The following is a 22,127-nucleotide window of genomic DNA, read 5'->3' on the forward strand; positions in this document are numbered from 1 at the left end:
AGCCTACAAGACTCTGAAGGACTCAACTAGGAAGGACGCAGCCTTGGTAGGATCCAGCCTTCCGTTTGAGAAACACTTATGTAAAGTGTGTTGTAAAGATCACGAGTGAAAACAAAAGAAACGCTTACAGCGGCACGAGTCTTGACTGTCGTGTTAGCCTGAGGAGGGTCGTCTTATATTGGGGTCAATACGGTAATTACATTACTTAGTTACTTTTTATGGAAAGTAATGTGTTACTTTTGCGCTACTTTCGCGCAGAGGTGGGTAGAGTACCCAAAAACTGTACTCAAGTAAAAGTAAAAGTACTTCTAGAAATATTTACTCAAGTAAAAGTAATCGTCTGAATAGTTACTTGAGTAAGAGTAAAAAAGTATCGGATAAAAAAACTACTCAAGTAGTTAGTTACTAGTTACTTTGGATCATGGACTGAATATAGTCTATTTTTATTTAGATATATAGATTACATTTATGTAAAGTGTACACACACACACACACACACTGCCGTTCAAAATATAAATATATATATATATATATATATATATATATATATATATATATATATATTTATTATTTTTTTTTTTAATGTAATTTATTTCAGTGATGCAAATGAGAATTTCATCAGCCTTTACCCCAGTCTTCAGAGTCACATAATCCTTCAGAAATCATGTTGATTTATTATCAGTGCTGCTCTTTTTAGCTTTCTATTCATCAAAGAATCCTGAACAAAATGTCACAGGTTCCCAAAAATATTAAGCAGCAAAACTGTTTCCAACACTGGTAATAAATCGATATATTATAATGATTTCTGAAGGATCATATGACTCCGAAAACTGGAGTAACAGCTGATGAAAATTCTGATTTGCATCACTGAATTAAATTATATTTTAAAGTAAATTAATTATGTATTATCCTATAACCTCTGACACTGAAACCTCTGAAAACGCCTCACATGACTGCTCTGAACATAACGAAACAAATGCATATTGACGGATCTTCTGTTCTGCAAAATGTAAACAAATGTAGCCTATATTTTTGCAAGCGTAAATATTGTAAAAATATGAATATTAATTGTGTCTAGAACAGGCCGCGCGCCGCTGCGCCGCGGGTGTTCATTTCATACTCTGTGACAGCTTATTTAATGTATAAATTATACATTGTATTTAATGTAAGGTACATGTACAACAAACTGGTAATGTCATAGTGGTATCGTGGCCTATACCTGTGGAACAGTAGACAGCACACGCGGTGTTCATCTAATAAAGATCTTCATATAGCTCTAGCAAACAAGCCTTTGCAGATTTGCTTTCAACTGACTGTGGATCCAAAGCCACGTCTTCAGCGCTCTTGATGTTCTTAAACTCTCTGTTATCTGAGTGAGAACCGCTTCAGAGACGGCAGGGTGCGGCAGGGAACTGAACGAATCATTCAAACTGATTCGCGAACCGATTCACTGGTTTGCCAACTGGTTTGATAAAGACTTTAAACAGAATCGACTCAAAAGAGTGAATCATTCGCGAATGGGCATCATTCATTGCCCTGAGAAAAGTAGACGGCGCGTTTGGAATAAACCGAAGCATTTTTAACTTGTATTGCATTAAGATAAAGTAACGAGAGGAGAGTCGCCCACAGTAACGAAGTAAAAGTACAGTTTTTTCTCTAAAAATATACTTGAGTAAAAGTACCCATTTTAAAATATACTCTAAAAGTATTAGTTACCCAAAAAATGTACTCAAGTAAATGTAACGAAGTAAATGTAACTCGTTACTACCCACCTCTGCTTTCGCGTTACTTTTTAAATCTGAGCAGGCTTGATTGTTTGTGTTTAATATAAGAAGTTCTATTGATAGAAAATGTAAAAGCCCTTTCACACCACACTTTCTTTTTTGAACAAGTAACTCCGATATTTTCTTGTAAATTAAAAAGTAATGTTACTTTACTAGTTACTTGAAAAAAGTAATCTGATTATGTAACTCACGTTACTTGTAATGTGTTACCCCCAACACTGTATATATTCTTTCTTTTTCAGCTATTTGCCAAGGCAAGGTTTTACATTTTCATTTAGTTAAATTTTATGTACTAAAATTGACACTGAAAATAGCCTAAAAAAATATTTCATGAATATTAAATAGACATATTTAAAAAGCAATGAAATTACTAAAACTTCAAACTTCAATTTTAAACTAAAATTAAAATGGAAAATACTTACTTACTTTTACTTTTACTTTTGTCATTTAGCAGACGCTTTTGTCCAAAGCGACTTACAAATAAGAAAAAGTAACTAAAACTAAAAAGTTACAACTCTATAAATACTATCTACCCACATATTTAAGAAAATAAAGAAATTAAATAAAATTAACACATGCATATAACAACAACATTTCAATAATAAACATATCAATGAAAAAATTAAATAAAAAGCTACTACTATCCCTTGCCGGTGTCCCTGCCCGGTGGAGTCGCACGGTAGAGTCGATGGTCTTTACACTCTTTACTTTTTTACTTTTGTCATTTAGCAGACGCTTTTGTCCAAAGCGACTTACAAATAAGAAAAAGTAACTAAAACTAAAAAGTTACAACTCTATAAATACTATCTACCCACATATTTAAGAAAATAAAGAAATTAAATAAAATTAACACATGCATATAACAACAACATTTCAATAATAAACATATCAATGAAAAAATTAAATAAAAAGCTACTACTATCCCTTGCCGGTGTCCCTGCCAAAAACCAATTAAAAATAATAAACCAGTTATACTAAAATAACATCGCCCCTGCAATGAATAACAAATGGTTACAGTCAACTGATCATGCGCAAAATAAATCCATGTGATCAGACTAACTACACAGCTACGTACAAAATAAATGAATACATTCACATGAAATTGATTTGAGTTGAAATTAATTTAAAATGTGACCAGCATCAATATGTAGAAAATCATTTGCCTGATTCATACAGTTTAGCATCACTCATACAAAAATATTGCACTGTTAAATGATTCACCATTCAGATTCAAATATTAGTGCAGTATAAGAATTGTTTAAAATTTGCATTAAAGTGCACAGCTGCATTTCTTCATATCTCCTCTGCTGCTCTGTAGTGGACAGGAGAAGATTTACGACATCATCTCCGAAACCATTGCCAATGACTTTCCGCTGTGGTTCAGTAAAGTGATGAATTATGTCACCAGTCCTGTGGTGGTGCTGCCCGCTCTGCTGCTACTCTTGTAAGTACTTCTCTCTACACTGGCCTTAATTACCACTGAGAAAATAACTAGAAAAATCCAGTCTTAGAACCAACAAACAGATGTTGGCTTGACAAAGTTTTATCTGAAAGATTAGCTGCTTCTTAGAATGTTCTGTTTGTTGTGCATGGATAAGTGGTTACTAAGGTGTTTTAGGAGATCTCAAAAGTCTCTTTTATTCACCAAGGCTGTGTTTATTTGATCAAAAATAGAGGAAAAAGAGAAATATTTTCAAATATCATTAGCATTTAAAATTACATTTTAAAATATTGCAGTAGAAAAGTTATTTATTCCTGTGACGCACAGCTGATTTTTCAGCATCATTACTCCAGTCTTCGCTGTCACATAATTCTTCAGAAATCATTCTAATATGTGACCCTGGTCCACAACACCAGTTATAAGGGTCATGTTTTTCGAAATTGAGATTTATACATCATCTGAAAGCTGAATAAATAAGCTTTCTATTGATGCATGGTTTGTTAGGATCGGACAATATTTGGAGATGCAACTATTTGAATATCTGGAATCTGAGGGTGCAAGAAAAATAAAAATATTGAGAAAATCACCTTTCAAGTTGTTCAAATTAAGTTCTTAGCAATGCATATTACTAATCAAAAATTAAGTTTTGATATTTATGATAGGAAATAAAAAAAAATCTTCATGGAACATGATCTTTACTAAATATCCTAATGATTTTTGGCATAAAAGAAACATCAATAACTTTGACCCATACAATGTATTTTTAGCTATTGCTACAAATATACCCTAGCGACTTTAGACTGGTTTTGTGCTCCAGGGTCACATATGTACAGTACTATGCAAAAGTCTTAGGCCACTAGTATTTTCAGTAGCTAAAAAATGCTTTAAAGTCAGTTATTTCTATCTTTTGCTGTAGTGTGTCAGTAGGAAATATGGTTAACACAAAATGTTGATTTCATTTAGTTCATAGATGTTAATTGATAAAGAAAATCAAAGCAGCCTCATTTTACAGTATTTTTAAACAAGTGCCTGGAACTTTTAACAGTACTGCGGCTTTGTATTTCACAGATACACATAAACTGAGCTAGACAATGACATCTCTGAATTCTATAATGAAATGCCTTTAACTGACAATTTAGTGTTTAATCTTATTATACATTATTGACACTCTATCCTCCAATTTGATACTGTTAAGTGCTTTGACACAATCTGTATTGTTAAAAGCGCTATATAAATAAAGGTGACTTGACTAGGTAGGTCTCTTGAAGCACACAGACAGACTGGATGATGATCAAATCAGGGCCGTATTCACAAAACGTCTCAAGGCTGAAAGTAGCTCACAACTCGCTGATTTAGGAGAAAATCTTAAAAATAATGGCCGTGTCAATCCTAAATTTAGGACTCCTAAATTTTTGCTCTAAGAGTATTTCACAAAGTGTTTTAGCCTAAATCTGTGAATCATTAGGAATAGTAAAGAGGACTCCTAAGTGACCAAGAACAAATCACAAACTATCCTAAAATGTCTGTTGCCATAAATCTGCCTCGAAACGTTAACATTTTAGAAACATTTGACGATAATGAGCTTTTGTAAAGGAATCGCCTTTGGTTTTGGAGGTTATCCAACTCCAGATTTTCCTTTGATTATATCCTTGTTTTCATTAACCAGTTGGGAAGAAGTAACAGCTGTTCTTGCGTCCAGTCTGGTATTTTTACGTTTGCATGTCTTACTATCAGCCATGATTATTCTGCTCTATTAATTAAAAGGCTGTTTATATGCATATCCGCTACATTCTTTACAAGAAGCACACATGTACAAAGCTGACAATTAGCTGAATATGTTTTTGTTTTATTAGTGACACTTAGCCTGCATTTTAAAATCTTTATTTGAATGTGGCAACATTTGTTTTTAAACCTTTATTTGAATATGGCAACATAACAGTGCGCTCTACAATTCTACTTTATCCTATGAATAAATCTCTGACAGAGACCCCTCCCCTCTCCCATCAGCCAATCACTGTGTGCATAGTTAGTAAGCATGATCCATAGCAATGAGGTCAACTCTGCCCTTACGCTTAGCTTAAGACTTCTCTCTATTCCTAAGTAAAAGTTTGTCTCAGCAGCTTTGTAAATAGGTTTTAAGAGAGAACTCTCAGCTAAAAACTTTTACTGCTATTTAGGAGAACTCTTAGTGGTAAGATAAAATGTTGAATACAGGCCCAGATCTCTGTGTGGAGCACTGGCTCTTGTGCAAACAAAGATCTCACTGGATTATTACAATTAATGGAAAAATAAATGTTTACCTACATTACCATATATCCACAATAAGTGTTTTTCATAGTCTGCAGGAAAAACAGGTTGATTCAATTAAGGAAGAGCATAGCTTCATTGCTGCTGAGTTTGGAGGATGTAGACTGAAATCTTGAGGAGTTACATTTACAAGTTTTGACCTATGGTTAGAGAGTTAGAAAAGTCCTTACCCCTGTTTGTACCATATCAGCATGTTGGTTTTGTCAAGCCAACATAATTCAACCAGGCGAGCAAGACAGATGCCTTCAGTTACTCAACCTTGTGCTGTTCATCTCTGTCTCTTTCAGCATGCTGATCTACTACCTCCAGTCCATCGCTAGATCACTCAAAGTCACCAACAGCCAGCTGAGACTGCAGCTGCAGACCGTAAGCACTCGAAACTGAATATCATCATGATGTATTTCAGTTCATTTAACCGATCCGTGATTTACAATAAGAACCCCGAGCGAAACAGGATGAGGTCTTTGGATTTCATATAATCTCATTTCTCCAGCAGTTTATTTTATAACGCTAATTAAATCTCCTTTTGCAGGAGAGGACAGACGACAAGAAGAAAGTATTTCACTTAGCTGCAGGTACTTTGTCTATAAACTATCTTCATTACGAATACAATAGAATGTTTCGGGCCCATTTCAGGCTGCTGAGCAGTAACGGCCAAAGTTATGTACTCACAATATATAACGTCATAAGCCAATATCAGCTTGTCACCAGTTGGCTGGACATTTGGGTGTGTAAATGTGTGATTTACAGCGTGTCTGCAGCCACCTGAGGGCAGCGATAAAAAGCCGGAACAAGAGAGCGACATTACTAGTATGGAGTCGTCCCCCCGCTCCGCCTCTCCTACACGCCGCAACGGTAGTGTCACCAACTTCGAATCTCCCGTCCGCCATGGCAACAGCATCCGGACCATAACGCAGTCGGCTTCAAGGCCGGACATCCCTAGAGCCGCCGGAGCGACACGGAGCCCCTCTGTTCCCGTGCGGCAAAAACAAAAAGCAGAGCCTGTGGCCAGTAGGTCTGTGCTGATCTGTGGCTTTATATTTCACTGCTGCTTAGCTTCCATACATCTGCAGTTCATGAAGCTTCACTGCCCTCCATTTCTGCCCATGTAGTGCTTTCAGAATGTACAGCAGCCCCTCAGTTCCTCAAAGACAAGTACGACGAGTGGAGTACATACCCGTCAGGTTTGGTATATTCATGAAGTTTGATTATGCATAAACTTAATTCTGCAATTTTGTTTTTACCTATGATGGTAATCTATTAAAGCAGTGTTCCAGAATTCAATACAAATGAAGCTCTATCAACAGCATTTGTGGCATAATGTAGATTACTGCAGAAAATAATATCTGTCCTCATTTTTTAAAGGTAAAAATAACAGTTGTGTTGTTACTAAAATTAAAACTATTAAAATATTTTTGTAAATTGAAAAATCTGAAATAAATGATAAATACTGAATAAAAAAATGTAAATACATTATTTTGGTTAATTTAAGTTGAAAAATAAATTTCTCTAAACTAAAATAAAGCGAAGTAAAAACATAAAAAAATAAAAATGACAATCACATAAGATTTATTAAAACTAAAGTTAAAATACTGAAGAAAAAGAAATGATAATTAAAAAAAAAAATACTATAACAGTATATAAATAATACTAAAATAAAACTGGATTACAGTAAGGTGGGTAAAGTAAAATACTACACTTGAAACACTGTTTCAAAAGCACAGCCACTATATTCAAACATTATAGGTTTTGACAATGTGACAGAAGCACTTGCTGATGCTGAAGTCATTTATCCAAATATTGAATTTGTCATACTGTGTAACTTCAGCTTGATATGCATAAGGATGCATAAAGCAAACTGCATTGCAGGAATTATTTCTGTAACTCATAACCAGAAATTCATCCACTTAGAAAATTTGTCCCAGCTCAAAAAGTATAATTTATACTGCTTTACTGACCAAAACTGCAGTAAACACTTTTTGAATAATTAATGTTAAGTGCTTTGACAAAATACAAACATTTTAAACCCTTCAGAACACTGCCTTGCTTGACTTAAATGTGCATTACTGTAAAAGTGCTTTTTTAAATTATTAATTTTTTAAACTGAGGGACAAGTCAAATAAACGTTCTCTCTTTCTATACTTTTCTGAATTTGATGTTATACTTGCTTATATTATACTTGGCACTGTGTGTCTCATGAAGCATTGACTTTGCTTGTGATGTTCTTTCTTTTTTAGGTCGCTTTGGATAAAAGTGTTTTCTAGAAGAATAAATGTAAATATAGATGCTGTTCAAAGAGCTTCACTTAAAAAAACTAACTTAAATATCTATCTGTATCTGTACCTTATTTATATTGCTCTATCATATCAGATCACAGATGGGGTCATTAGTACTTGCACTTTAAGTGTAAAACTTCATTTGGCTTTACCTTTCATTTCACAAAATGCAATGCACTTCATACTACTAAATTAAACTTAATTCACTAAAACTGAAAACATAGTCATCATTTACTCACCCTCATGTCATTCCAACCCTACATTATTTTCTTTTTTCTGTGAAACACAAATTGAGCTCTTAAGAAGAATGTGGGCAGCGTGCTTTTATGGTGCTTTTAGTCCTTGACAGTATAAATCACCATCCTTTTTTTGGGGGGGGTTAACATCTCATTTTTGTTTCACAAAAGAAAGAACAATAAAGGTTTTGGAACTACTTGGTAAATGATGAAAGAAAAGAACTGCAGTTTTGGTTGAACTATTCCTTGAACATAAATTACATGCTGCATCATAAAGGTAAATATCTGTTTCTTTAGTTTATAAAAGGCAGGGTGAATGTGTGCAAGCATAGGCTACATATTCATTTCACATGTTGCATTCTCTGATATCCAGGCATTCTGGGTGCTTGGGCATGGGCAGCACCAGCGGTTCCTCCTCCCGGTCCAAGTCCTACCACAACTTGGCCTACAAACCGTGTGCACGGTATGCCGAGAACATCCACTCCGATCCGCTGTTTCGGAAGACCCCCCGGCCCATGCACACCGAACCCGGCATAATCACGGATCAGAACTACGCGGGGCACCGGGCACATACGACACGCTACATTATCGTCAATGAACGCGAAGCTCGCAAGAAGTTCATGCGCTCAAATACACGCATACCGAGACATTACCGCCTCGTGGACGAACCGAGATCGGAGATCGTAGAGCTTTATCCACGCAACGTGAAGTGCTACATTCCTCGTACTCCTCACCGAAGCCACCAGCCACACCTCAGCGAGGAAGAGGAGGAGGAAGAGGAAGGTCCGAAGAGCAGCACAAGGAGGGGGTCGTCCAAACAATCGAACCGTCCAAGATCGCTGTCGGATATCCGTCAGACCGCGCAATTCTACATTGGCGATACAATAAACAGTCAATTGTCCATGGAGCAGGGTTTATACGCCGATGAAGAAGAGGACAATTGGGTGAACGACCCTCAAACAAACATCCGAGGCCCAGAGTCGGCTCACAGGTACGGCGAGCCATACGTCAAGCCCAAGACCAAGCATAAAGTGGAGCCGTCGCTGACCGAGTCGGATTCGGCATCGCTGGCGTCCAGTAGTGACCAACAAAACAGCAGCACTGACCAGTACATCCAAGTCATTCACAACAAAGAGAAGTACCTGAAGTCCAGCGCCAAGCTGACCAAAAAGAAATCCAAGAGCCGCGTTAAACTCAATGTGTCTGGTACTAATGATCTTGTCTGCTCCAACGTTTAACCTGTTTAGAGCTAAAATTGAGATTGTGGCTCTGTTCGAAAACACTGGTAAGCTGCCTACGTAGGAAGTATTTTAGGTGTACACCAACACCAGGTGTGTTTCAAAAGGTAGGATGCATTATTATCCTGCCTTCTAAAATCTGGAATGCATTACACTTTTAAAATCGGAACAGATTTGAAAACACTAGGCATCATACATGATCTGATGACTTTTCAGTTGTTCCTAGTTGATGCTTGGAGACGTGAGAAATGAAAACAATAGGTGTTCAAAAATCGGCTCAAAATATCAAACAGGTTTGATATCCTCCTGCTGGATAGAATCAGGTGGACCATCGTACACTACACAATTTTCTGTGAACTCTTGACTGCCCAAAATCTGCAGCTTGTTCTGGGCCTGTAGTGTATTCTAGCCTTGAAATGCCGCCTTCTGGCCAAATTGTAATGCAGCTTCATATGCATCCTTTACCAGAATGCATATTCCAAACAACTTGGATTCTCCCATAGATATGCATATATAAATGCCTTATTAGTAGCTGATTCTATGGGCCACTATATGTATGCCGCCCGCCGTATTGGAATGGTCAAAGCTGGTCCGTGATCACTCGAGAGCAAGTTCACTGTGACCGTTGCTACACGCGTGTATGAATATCTATATCTGCAATAGAATTCAGCAGATGATTTTGCTGAACTAATACAATACAAGCAGAAGCAGCCATTAGTTCACACAGCATTAAAAACTTACTAAAAACCTGTAATATTGAGTTAATACATATTAAAAACACAAGCCAACACATTCTCACATTCTCAGTTTATCCCATTTCTTCAGGAATTTTTGCTTTTTACTGTAAGTCATGACACAGTGACCGTTCCAAGATGGTGGGCACGTTGACATGTCTGCAGTGATCGAATGTGGTATGATATACATATCTATGAGATCCCCCCACTTCTGCTTAAAAAAAAAACACTTGAATAGTGCACAAGGATAATCCAACTCATTTAGAGCAGATCAATTAACTCCCAACTTCAAGGAGAAGCACACTTTTCAAGTTGATGGCAACTAAATTGACATTCTATTGGTTATTTTAAATGGAGGCGAGTTAATTCTGAGTTCCAAGTTGTTTGGAACACAACATGACTAGAAATGGTTGACGTCGCAATTGGGGAACTTGAGTATTCCCACCTCTAACTGTATCTGAAACACAGCATACAGTAAATCCATCCAAGATGGTGGATAGAGTTGAGAGAAATGTTTATTATAAATATAGCGCATTCCATTTAAATAATGAAAAAATATATGTTTGTGCAGCAACATGCAAAACTCGATCTATGAGGTGTGTTCCAAATCAGTCATTTATGAATTTCCATTGTAGTTAGGATCCCTCCTTAAAAGTCAGCTGCCTATGTAAGCAGTAGACAGCATGGCAGCTTACTAGGGTTTGGAACAGAGCCAGTGATTTGGTGTAATACATATAGGTTTATCATATAAAAGTTGCAGTTTTGCCTTGTAAAGCACAAAGAAATAACTAGTCTATATAAGTATACTTTGCATGCATCTAGATTCCCATTAAATCTGATATAAAAAATTATAATGTTTGGATATTTGTAGATTGTATGATTCAAGGCTAAAAACATGAATTCAAGATTGGGTGTGTACGGAAATCAAATAAAAATTTAAGAGTCAACCAATTGAAAAACCCACATCAAACACTTTTCCCTCTCAGTGTGTTTGGGGACTGTGGTATTGATCCAAATGATCATGGGAAGCAGGGGAAAAGGTTATGTAAAGCCCGAAACACACTGCACAATTTCTGGCTGTCCTAGACGATAGACTGGCATCGTGAAGCAATTGCGGCGTATTCTGATTGGCCACGATTGTTTCACGATGCAAATCTTTTGTCTGGGACAGCCGAAAATCGTGCAGTGTGTTTAGGGCTTAAGAGTTCCCGCTAAGCACTTATGATTAACTCAACGCTTTGAATATCAATATTCAGATTAACAGGTTGAAACAGGTTAATGGCCAGTCCCAAAATTATTACATTTCTGAATGTGGTCACAATTAAAAATGACACTTTTGACAAAATTATTTATTCGTTCATTTATGCATTTATGCATCATCTGCATTTATTTCAGCATTTAATTAATTTATGTATTTATACATTTATTTCTGCATTTATTTATTTATATTTAAGTCAAGTAAGCTATAAGGAAGTATTTTTTTATAAAGGACAGGGCAACAATTTTCTTGTCAAGCTCATGCACAAAATCCATGGCATTTTTAAAAACGAGTTTAGATGAGATTGTCAACTTTTGATGTAGCTACTGATTTCTGCAACTTTATCAAAGGATATAACGTTTTGAGATAACATACCACAAAACATAGCAAAACTAATCAAAACCATTGTTAATACCACTGAATTATTTATAGTATAGATAAAAATGAAAAAGGACAACATCTGCTCAAAGAAAAGTAGCTTAATTATTTAAAACTGCCCCATGTTCATCTAAATCCTATTTAAATAATGCGTCTATGTGTTTGTTTAATAATGCAGCATACTACAGTGAATGGAGACGAGTCAATGTAAAACAGCATCGACCCAGAAAACTCAAATTCCCAGAATGCAACGTTCTTCTGACGCGCTACTGACTAAGGAAGTGGCCTTTTACCGATTTCTTTTTTAATTATGAATATTTTGTGGCGTTAGACGGGTTAATTGTCTCGTTTTTTAATTGTTTTGATCGTGCATGTTTAATTGCATCGTTCGGTTGATCTCATATCGATTATTATCTGTCGCACTCACTGTGATCATCTGTAACTAATGAATGAACCTAAAACATCTGATCTATTATACCACACACTGGCATATTTAACCGTAGGATATCGGACGTACTTGAACAAAGATCCCGGTAGAATCGAAGCTAAATAGTTTAATTTGACGCTATTCCGGTCGCTCGCGCTATAACGCTTTGAATGCATGTGCACGCGATAAAGTACTATACAATAAACTATATAACCACTCTCCATCGCCATGGATTACATACACACGGCCAGATCAGTGGAAGACCGTCTCTTGAGCTATAGAAAAGACGAGTCCGGATGGAAAACATGTAAGAAAACTGTAAGTATTCAACAGAACTGTGTCATTTTGTCATCTTTTGCAGTTGTCGGGCTGTAAACAAACATTGTGTTTTATTTCTAGAATGATGTTGTGGTGTGTTGGAGACCCTCTTGTGAATTCACGGGATATGTGTAAGCATAAATTTGTAAATTACTCTCTGATCCTGAATTTGTCATCGTGACTTCTGCTGTTGTAGAAATACTTTAGTTAATACCATAATTTGACACAAACGCAAATCCTGTTGATTGCTGTTTGCTGGAATATATTCATGTCTCGCTTCCCTGTTTTTGTATGTTTCTACAAGTTTTGCAATAATAAAAAAATGCTTTAGTGATGCTCCTGACACTCTCATAAAATTGGACATTATTCAGCCTGTGAGACTGAGATGCTGTCAGGGAATGAAAAAAAAAAATTCTCTGCCTATTTCTAAGCTTTAGTTATGCTTAGCTCTAAATATTTAATTTGTGTAATCACCAGCTCCGTCTTCATTTAGGGTCAGTTTTGAATACTTGAATTTGTAGGAAATTGTTCAACTATTAAGTCCAGAAGACCTAAAGATTTGATCACGCCCTTGACAAACGTGAGGATTTTTGTATAATGTGCTGAAAATTAATTGTTTAGAATTTTTTTCTATGTTCATGGCATGCATGAATGCTGCTTCTTTTATAGAAAATGTTTTTTTTTTTACTTTTATTAATTAAAATAAAATTGTTTTAATTTTGTAAATAAAAGCTTTCATTTTCTTTTCATTTTTTATGGCATTTTTGTAAGAACGTGAAACAATATGTTTCCCAGAATTTCATTATTTCGCTTCTTAGATTAAACAAAACAATAAAGTTGTTCTTAAAAACTTAATGAAACTTTGTGAACAAATTTGTATTTGTATTTAAAAAAAAAATAATTATATATATATATATATATATATATATATATATATATATATATATATATATATATATATATATGTGTGTGTATGAATGAAAGTCATGTACATTTGAAAAGGTGAGAATCCTGTAATAAATTATGCTTAATAGTAAATCTTATATATAGTACAGCGATTATTTTATACAACTATTAATTGCATTTACATTTACGTTATAATCTGCATATTTGACTTTTTTCTAGCATTTTGCACGCTGTCGATATCGTGTGCAAACATCATGGCAGCAGCAGTGACGTTAACCTTTGTCCCGTATGCATGAGCAGTGATTGTGTGTTCTTTGGGTTTTTCAGGTATAAGGGGGAGGGGATTGTCAATGGCAGTCCAGAGAAAGTGTGGGACTGCTTGAAACCTGAAATCAATGGACTTCGTGTAAAATGGGATGCTAATATAAAAAAGTTTGAGCTGCTTGAGCAGGTGTCTTCAGTAAGAAAAACACAAATACACACCCATGTGAAAGGAGATCATTGTTGAGTTAAATCATATGAGTTCCTCTTTCAGCTAGGTGTAAGAAACAGTGTTTTATTTCTGGATTCTTATTTTAAATCAGTCTCTTGTATCCCGGTTTAATGCGCACAGTTCATTGGTGCATTTTTTCTTCATTTTAATAATTTGTAATAAGTATGCCATTTCTTGGCTTACATCCTGAGTGCATGGCACATTGATCTGTTTGAGTTTACAAACCAGCCCAAAAAGCAACATTTGCTCACCCAATAGCATGAGTTTGAGGGAGTTTGTCCCATCAATGTCAGACGAGAGAAGTATCTGGGATACCTGTTTGAAAACAGTAATTATTTTTGCCGTTTCCCTTTGCTTCACTATTAATGATTCTTATTTCTAATTTCCACACTGTACAAAAATTTTTTTCAGAAAGTTGTTTCAACTTAAAATAATTTGTTACCCTGCTGACTTAACTTTTTAGTTTAGTCAACTTGAAATTTTAAGTTGCTCAATGTTAATTTAAGGGACAACTGGAATATTTTAGTTGACTAAACTAAAAAGTTCAGCGGGGTTACAAATTATTTTAAGTTGAAACACATGGCATTGCATTGATTTAATACATAAAGCAGCGATGCAACGGTAGATTTATACATTTCTATATCTTTCCTTTTTCATTCCATAGGATGTTTCGATCTGTCGAACGGTCACTCCTTCGGCTGCTATGGGTATTATATCACCTCGAGATTTTGTTGATGTTATTTCCGTTAAACGCTATGAGGATGGCACAGTTTCATCAAATGGTAGGCATGGCCTTTCTCCTTTAGTTGGATCTGAATCTGACACTGAATAGGATCATTATAAATAAACATTAGACCAGATATCCATCTTAATAATGCTGTTAATGGTATTGTTATCGATTTATAGCTACCAATGTAAGCCATCCAAACTGTCCTCCTCAACCTGGTTACGTTAGAGGCTTCAACCATCCGTGTGGCTGTTTTTGTGTTCCTGTTCCTGGGTGAGTTTCTCATGTCTTTGGTTGATGTAATTCAAACATCAGACAGCAGATGGTGGCAAAAAATTTCAGATGGGTTTTTTTTTCTTCATGCATTGGTTCATCAATAGCATACAATGTTTATTTTTTGCTCTCTCTCTGTAGGGAACCAGGCAAAACGCAGCTGTTCAGCTTTTTCCAGACTGATCTTGGAGGTTTGCTTCCTCGTTCGGTTGTCGATTCATTTTTCCCCACTAGTATGGTGGAATTTTACAGCAACCTGTCCAAAGCTGTAAAATCGCTGAAATAGCACCAGTGCCACTTAATATATATTATACCCCCCTTTAATCTTAAATGTGAATATTTTAATAATTTGACGCACTTAATTGCATTTAATCAAGCTTTAGTGGAAAATGAATTTACTTTTAGATTTATTCCGGATTCTTCCAATAGCTACACGTGTCCAAACACACTTGCACATAGACCGTTTTATACAGAGTTAAGAGTACTGGAACATTTTGTTTGACGTATTATTTCAGTAATTCTGAAAACTTGATTCAAACGATGAACTATTGCACAAAAAATTATACATTTATGCATTTGGCAGATGCTCTTACAGGGTTTCTGCAGATCTTAGTCTGAATTCACTTTTACACAAATTAGGTGCAGAAAGTTTATAAATGCATGAAGGTATGGCATTAAATGTTGCATGCACTGCAAAAAAAAAAAAAAGAATATTTTCCTCAGTATTTTTGTCTTGATATTTTGGTGGATCAAATATCTGAACATCCGTAATCAAGATACATTTACTTGAGATGCAAAATGAATATATGAAGTCTGGGTAACACTTTATTTTAAGGTGTCATAATACAGAGTAATTACCTAATTAAGTACTTAGTAGTAGCCGTTGTACTTACATGAAACAAAATGTACTTACCGTGTAACTAAGTTATGGAACAGCCTGTAATTACAGTTAGTAATTATGTAGATGTAATAGGCAGCTACTGTCACACATATGTATCAGACCGAGTCTGTTACACCGCTACTAGTACACTTAAGTACAATATTGATACACTTTATTTTAAGTAGCTTATGTCTGTGTACTTACATTTATAATTACGTTGTATAAAATCTGCAACACTTAAAATCTTTTGGTTACAAAAGTGGCTGTGTAACAGACTCGGTCTGATACATATGTGTGACAGTAGCTGCCTATTACATCTACATAATTACTAACTGTAATTACAGGCTGTTCCATAACTTGGTAACATGGTAAGTACATTTTATTTCATGTAAGCACAACAGCTACTACTAAGTACTTAACTAGGTTATTACTCTGTATTATGGACTCCTTAAAAACTGAACTAAACTGCACAAAATTGAGCGAGTTTATGCTTAAAACAAGAACAAATATTTGTCAGTGGGGTCTGAAATGGCAGATTTTTGTTCTTGTTTTATTCATAAACTCCATTTTGATACATTTCTCAGATACATGTCATTTTGCTTCTTGATTTTAAATTTTTTTTTAGAAGCTTGCACCACAAAACAAGACAAAATAACTGAGGAAGAACTTTTTTCCATTGTGATCAGAAGTTACAATAAAAGTTATTTCCATATTCTTGGTTGGGAGCAGAGGTATTTAAGCCATATGCTAATTTTTATTCAAATGTATTGAAAAGTAAAAGTTTTTTTGGAAGTTTCAAACTGTTGCTAATACAACCCAATGTCCCTAAACATTCACATTTAGAGAACATTGATTATTTGGGTTCCCTTCACTCCATTTCATAAATTCTCTTTACATTGTCGTAAAATGTCTTCATAAAAACCTGCAGAAACCCTGTTTTATCCAGTGTGACTGAAAGTGCATTCAAATGACATTTTATCAGTCTGTTTGTTTCATGAGACTTGAACGCATGATGTTGATGTTGCTAGCATCATTCCATCAGGGTTTTTTTTAACCATAATTCAGCAGTGTGATCCCATAATGTAGCATGATAATAGATGGTTTGGAGCTCCCTACATAGGCACCACAAATAATGCTCCTCACATGAAGCATAAGGGACTCACGATTGATTTACATAGAGTTTGGCATTAACATGTATCATGACGGTGCTTTAGAATGAACCTAAGGTTGCTGCTTCTGTGTCAGGAGTATGTGTTTGATGTCTGGCATAAACAGGCAGTTCACTCATTTTTGGAACAGAGTTTTATTTTAATAAGCTGTTTTTAGAGTTTCAGTTACATATTTGAGGACCGTTGTCTTAGATTGGAGATTACATTTTTATTTGAGTAATACAGCTCTTGATAGATGCTCAAGCTTGACTCTTATACACAAGTCTGGGTGTTAATTATGCTGAAATTTCTATAAGTATTTCTATATTTGATTAGTGATAACAAAGACTATAGAATACCTAAGACATGTCACTCGTATAGTTTTGAATGGGGAAAAATGCAACGCTCAATGTGGCCGCTCAATCGCAGGAAGCCCCGCCTTCTGAATGAAAGAACCAATCGTTAATCAGTAAAGTCAGCGCGTCACTGCAGCTGCCGTTAGAAGCAAGTATAGGCCGTTTCTCAATACCAAGTTCGCAGAGTCTGGACTTCCGTCCTTTCGAGTTTGGACTTGCCAAGTTCGACTCGGAAGAACGAACTCTCGAGGACGGGAGGACGAACTGAATTCTGGGTTATGGCCCGTATCAAGTCCGCACAAGTCACCTCTCGATGCATCCTCGGTAAAAGGGGAGGATCAAGAACACATCCGGGGATTTGAACTGGACTTGGCTAGATGTGAACTTTGAATTGGAACAGTACTTCGGCAGCGACTGATGACGTTTCACAAGTCCACAAGAACACAAGTACAGACAAGTACGCATATTGAGAAACGGCCTAGGTCTCTGCAGCAAAGTAATGGGAGTTACCAGATCGGGGCGTTTTTAGACCATGTGTCCTGATTGGCTGACGTCATAGTGATGGTAGGTTTAGGGGTGGGGTTAGGTAAGGGGGATCATTTTGTTTGTATGATTGAGAAACTCCCAGCAGTTTGAAAACACCCACAAATTCAGAAACGCCCTCTTTTACTCTGCAGAGACCTCAATCTCGTTAGAAGTCCCGGTTGCTATAGAAACAGTCAGCGATTTTTAAGACGCGCGCTCATGACTGCGCATGCGCACTGGCTGATCTAGCCTGAGAAATAAGCTATTTATAACGCTATTTGAGCAAAAGAAACAACATTTATGACACAGTTGTTGTCCGATTTCATTGGTGATTTCAAATATTAAATTTAATCGTAAGCTTAGTGAACCGTTTTGGAGAATTTGATGGTTCCCCATACAAAGAGATAGGAGCTGCACTTGGATGCCCGAGAGGCGTTTCAAAGATGGCCGCCGAGTGACAGGATTTGTCTTAAAGAGACTTTGGTGATAATTTAGCGCATAAATGGCTTTGGCAAGTCAGTGTTTACTAACAGACATATCTTCAGACAAATTTGAAGAATTGCATTTGCTGCTGTTCTCGGTTAACACAACTGAGTTTATGTACTGTATTTTTGAGACTGACTAAAAAAAGGCCAGAACAATCATGACAGAATTATGATGAGGGATATTAGATATGATAAAAGAACAGCCCGCAGGCTCAAGGTTTAGCTGGTTAGCATGACCCCAGTGGCCATTGCTGGTGATTATGTAACCAGTATAAAGCATTTTTCTCCACTGATGGCCAACCAAAAGTATCCACATCCATTGGGTCCTGTGCCAGCAGCGACCTGCCATTAAGATGAATGGAGATTCTAATAGAACAGGGAGTTGAGTGGAGTCCTGTGTGGAATCAGAGTAATTAACAATGACAGAAATTCCACATTTTTTAGTTCCTGAGTTTGAATTGAAGTAGAGAGCAGGATGCAGAGTTTGAATTAGAATTTACTGAATTTCTTTAAGTAGAATTAAACAAGTGACTGAATGAGATATTTAAATTAATATGAAATATAGTATAAAATATACTTTAATTAAATGAGTTAATTATTTGGTGAACCATGGTGGAAGAAAATCAAAAGGGATACCAAACAATTCTGTCATCATTTACTCACCCTCAAATCTGTATGAGATTCTGTCTTCTTGCTGAAGACAAAATATATTTAGAAGAATGTGGGTAAACAAATTATTGCTGGTAGCCTTTGACTTCCATAGTACGAAAGAAAAAAAAAAAAACAATGGAAGTCAATGGCTACCAGCAACTATTTGGTTCAGACTCATAAAAGTTTGGTGTAAACTTAATTTCCCAAAATGCTCTAACACAATCATTTAGACTTTGGGGAAAATTAGACTAATTCCTCTGTTGTTTGAACATTTGAATTTCAATCGAGTCAAAGCGCATTACAAATTCTATTCCAACTTTGCATCCCGTGGGGCCTGGCCAATTCAATTAAAAATAACATGCATGACTTAAAATGGAGTGCATTTTTAAATTGACAGTTTTGCCCAACCCTTTTAAAACATTCCAAAAATATGGAAATTATGATTTTTTTGTTTTTTCATAGAATCCCGTTTTGGCCTTCTATCTCTGCTTGTAATCCATCATAATCGCACATGGACAAAGGGACTGTTTAATATATCACTGATATGACTGACCTCAGAGAGAACCCAGTTTGTTGTGTGACTTTTTGATCTCTTTAATTACCGTTTGCTCGTTTGTGTCTAGCTGCACGATTGTCCTCCTGACATGTGTCTCAACCAGTAGATACTTTGTATTTTTATGCCTGTATGCCATCAGTTAAATTCATAACGCATGCTCATGGCCTGGAGATGTGTGCATTTTTAAAATAATTTTTATATACTGTAAATGGCTCTAGTGCGTTTCAGGATTATTTTGAGTCTAGATTTTACATCCGTTTTGCAAGGAGTGTGTGCTTGCCTTCAGTAGTATTGTGCAAAGGTCTCTGTATATTTTAATAATACACACAGATTTACATTCCGAAAGCAGTGTATACAGTTTGTCAATTCTGTCACGTGAGAGTTTTGGATTATTCCAGATTTTTAATTTTCTTGAAGTCAACATGAAATGTCATTCGCAAGTCATTTTATTTCTGTAAACTGATGTATTTAGAATAAAACATTTGCCGGTAATTGATTTTATCCTCCTGGAATTGATTGGATCGTGAAAAGTTGGCGGTACAAACCCGAATGGAGGCAGATGATTGGATGGGAGAAGTGCAAAGCAAGCCAGTATTTTTTCATAGTACATCATTTTTAATAACATGCAGTGATGGACCTAGAAATATGCATTGAAATCAGGTAATTTCTCATTTCACGTTGACTTCAAATGTGTTTTTAGTCTGTTTTTGCTCAGTGCAGATTATTATATGTCCACCTGCCATTGACTGTGGGACATCTGTGTACTGTTTGTTAATACTTAAAAGAAGCAAAAACAAAGGAAATTGCACTTTGTAAAACCCATTGAATGATTCTCCTTTTAGATTCTGTTTTCAGATATTAAAAATGATTGACCATATTTATCATTTGTATCACACTTTATTTCAACATTACAAACCTTAACAAGTAATTTCATGTAAAACATCTTTCGACACAGTTTTGAATATATTAAGGCCTTTCTTTTTAAGGGGAAAAAAAAACTAACAAGACCAGAATACTTGAGGCACAGTAGTTTTTTTTGTTTTCTTTTAAACTGTCAAAGGTGTAATCTCTTAGATAATAGATATTTTTGAAAAATATCTTTTTTATTTCTTGCTTTGATGAAAAACTAGAGCAATGTACTGTTAGGGGGAGTATTTGACAAAAAAGATTTTTGAAATATTCTATTTCTGATCTCTTGAAAACCATGTGCCACAACTGCTTCATGACATGTTCTTTACATTCTGCTTTGGTGAAATGGTGTAGAAATGTATCCGAAACTATTTACAGGCTTGTGCAAATCATTGCATCAAAACAGGCAGACTTGGAAAAGTAGAATTGTTTTTTATGAATCCCTGATTGTGACAGTAAAACAGTATTATACTAGCACAGTGATGTGCTATAAAACCCTGCTCAGAAAAACAAGCTTTCCCAATCATGTAGTACCACAACATGCAGTGATGCACATCATATAGGAGATGAAAGTCATACTGTCAAAATGCATTAATGGCAAAATGGAGCAATCAAGGCAACTGAATGACCCCAGCAGGGTTCCCTAGTCATGGAAAACCTGGAAATATCAGGGAATGGGATTTCCAGGCCTGCAAAACTCATAAAAATCATGTAAATGTTTACACAGTGTATGTTTTTCATACTCAACTCTAAAACACTTAATTGGATAAAAATTGTTCTTTTTTACTGCAGTCTTGATTGCAGTAAGAAGAATTCAAATGAAATAAATTCATTGGTCAAATCGTATGGTAACCCTGCTTTTAAGAAATACTGATTTGTAATATAAAACTTTTTTAGCAAGTGGAGGCATTTTCCCCAAGGCTTGAAATGAAGTTTTGCATAATTTAAAGTTGATTCAAATTTGGGATAAGTCCAGTATTTTCTTCTGGGTGCTTCTGAGTGGAGTTTAGCTCTAATCACATTTTTTTCTCTTAATGACGAGTGTAAACGGCCCATCATTAAGGCCTTTAATGAGTGTCCAGGCCTCAAAGCGTGTGAGTCCCTGCAGAGACAAGTCCTGTATCTGCAGTACCTCATCACCAGACTTCAACCCCTTTTGCTCAGCGTCACTCCCTGCCAGAGAAAATACAGTATATATTGCATGATTCATGTTACATTATAATTTGCAGGCCCACATGTAATCTGCACCCGCATAACTTTACAAAAAGATTTCCGCACAATGAGAAAACCACACCATATTTGTTAGTTTATCAAAGGTTTTGGTTATTTTGATGCCGCACATTTGGTGTAGAGACACTTTTTGCTCAGAATTTTACAATTAATTACAAGAAACAACAAAGTAGCATTGAATTAGATGTGAATTTGTTTAGTAGAAAGACTGAAATGGTATATGCTCGTACTCCAAGTGAACTCCAATAATCGCTGTTTTATTTCCCACTTGCATAAAAACATTTTTACTGTGCAGTACTCTTAAGGAGAAATGTAGCATTACATCACTTGCTCACTAATGGATCCTATGCGGTGAATGGGTGCCGTCAGAATGAGAGTCCAAACAGCTGATAAATATTGTGAAGTGAAAAAATGCATGTTTGTAATAAGCCATCAAGATGTTTTAACATTTTTTAACCGTTGCAAACATGCAGCTTTTTCACTTCAAAAGACGTTAATTGATGGCCTTGAGTGGTGTGGATTATTGTGATGTTTTTATCAGCTGTTTGGACTCTCATTCTGACGGCACCCATTCACTGCAGATGATCAGTT

At 35.8% G+C, this 22,127-nt stretch overlaps 3 protein-coding genes across 4 annotated transcripts in view; 2 read left to right on the forward strand and 1 right to left on the reverse strand.

Moving 5' to 3' along the window:
• The window catches only part of LOC306881112 (transmembrane channel-like protein 3), a gene marked incomplete at both ends in the record, with an annotated part of 31,303 nt that extends 22,021 nt beyond the window's left edge, over nucleotides 1-9,282 (forward strand). Inside the window, 7 exon segments of the mRNA XM_079435025.1 lie at nucleotides 3,103-3,228; nucleotides 5,820-5,898; nucleotides 6,065-6,107; nucleotides 6,283-6,547; nucleotides 6,645-6,721; nucleotides 8,445-8,458; nucleotides 8,461-9,282. Coding sequence (XP_079291151.1) covers nucleotides 3,103-3,228; nucleotides 5,820-5,898; nucleotides 6,065-6,107; nucleotides 6,283-6,547; nucleotides 6,645-6,721; nucleotides 8,445-8,458; nucleotides 8,461-9,282 — 1,426 coding nt within the window.
• Nucleotides 9,283-11,904: 2,622 nt separating this feature from the next.
• LOC306878385 (stAR-related lipid transfer protein 5-like) lies at nucleotides 11,905-15,490 on the forward strand. Its single transcript, XM_079430713.1, has 6 exons — nucleotides 11,905-12,397; nucleotides 12,479-12,528; nucleotides 13,631-13,763; nucleotides 14,461-14,578; nucleotides 14,703-14,796; nucleotides 14,938-15,490. The coding sequence occupies exons 1-6, from the start codon at nucleotides 12,308-12,310 to the stop codon at nucleotides 15,080-15,082; spliced, it is 630 nt and encodes a 209-aa protein (XP_079286839.1). The 5' UTR covers nucleotides 11,905-12,307; the 3' UTR covers nucleotides 15,083-15,490.
• A 3,814-nt stretch (nucleotides 15,491-19,304) lies between these two features.
• The window catches only part of LOC306884325 (pro-interleukin-16-like), a 43,514-nt gene continuing 40,691 nt past the window's right edge, over nucleotides 19,305-22,127 (reverse strand). For both annotated transcript variants that reach the window (XM_079440083.1, XM_079440082.1), the window contains one exon: nucleotides 19,305-21,479. In XM_079440083.1, the coding sequence (XP_079296209.1) occupies nucleotides 21,319-21,479 (161 nt within the window). In that variant the 3' untranslated portion in view covers nucleotides 19,305-21,318. The remainder of the gene's footprint in view (nucleotides 21,480-22,127) is intronic.

This window comes from Barbus barbus, assembly GCF_936440315.1.
Source record: "Barbus barbus genome assembly, chromosome: 2".
NCBI classification, from domain to species: domain Eukaryota; kingdom Metazoa; phylum Chordata; class Actinopteri; order Cypriniformes; family Cyprinidae; genus Barbus; species Barbus barbus.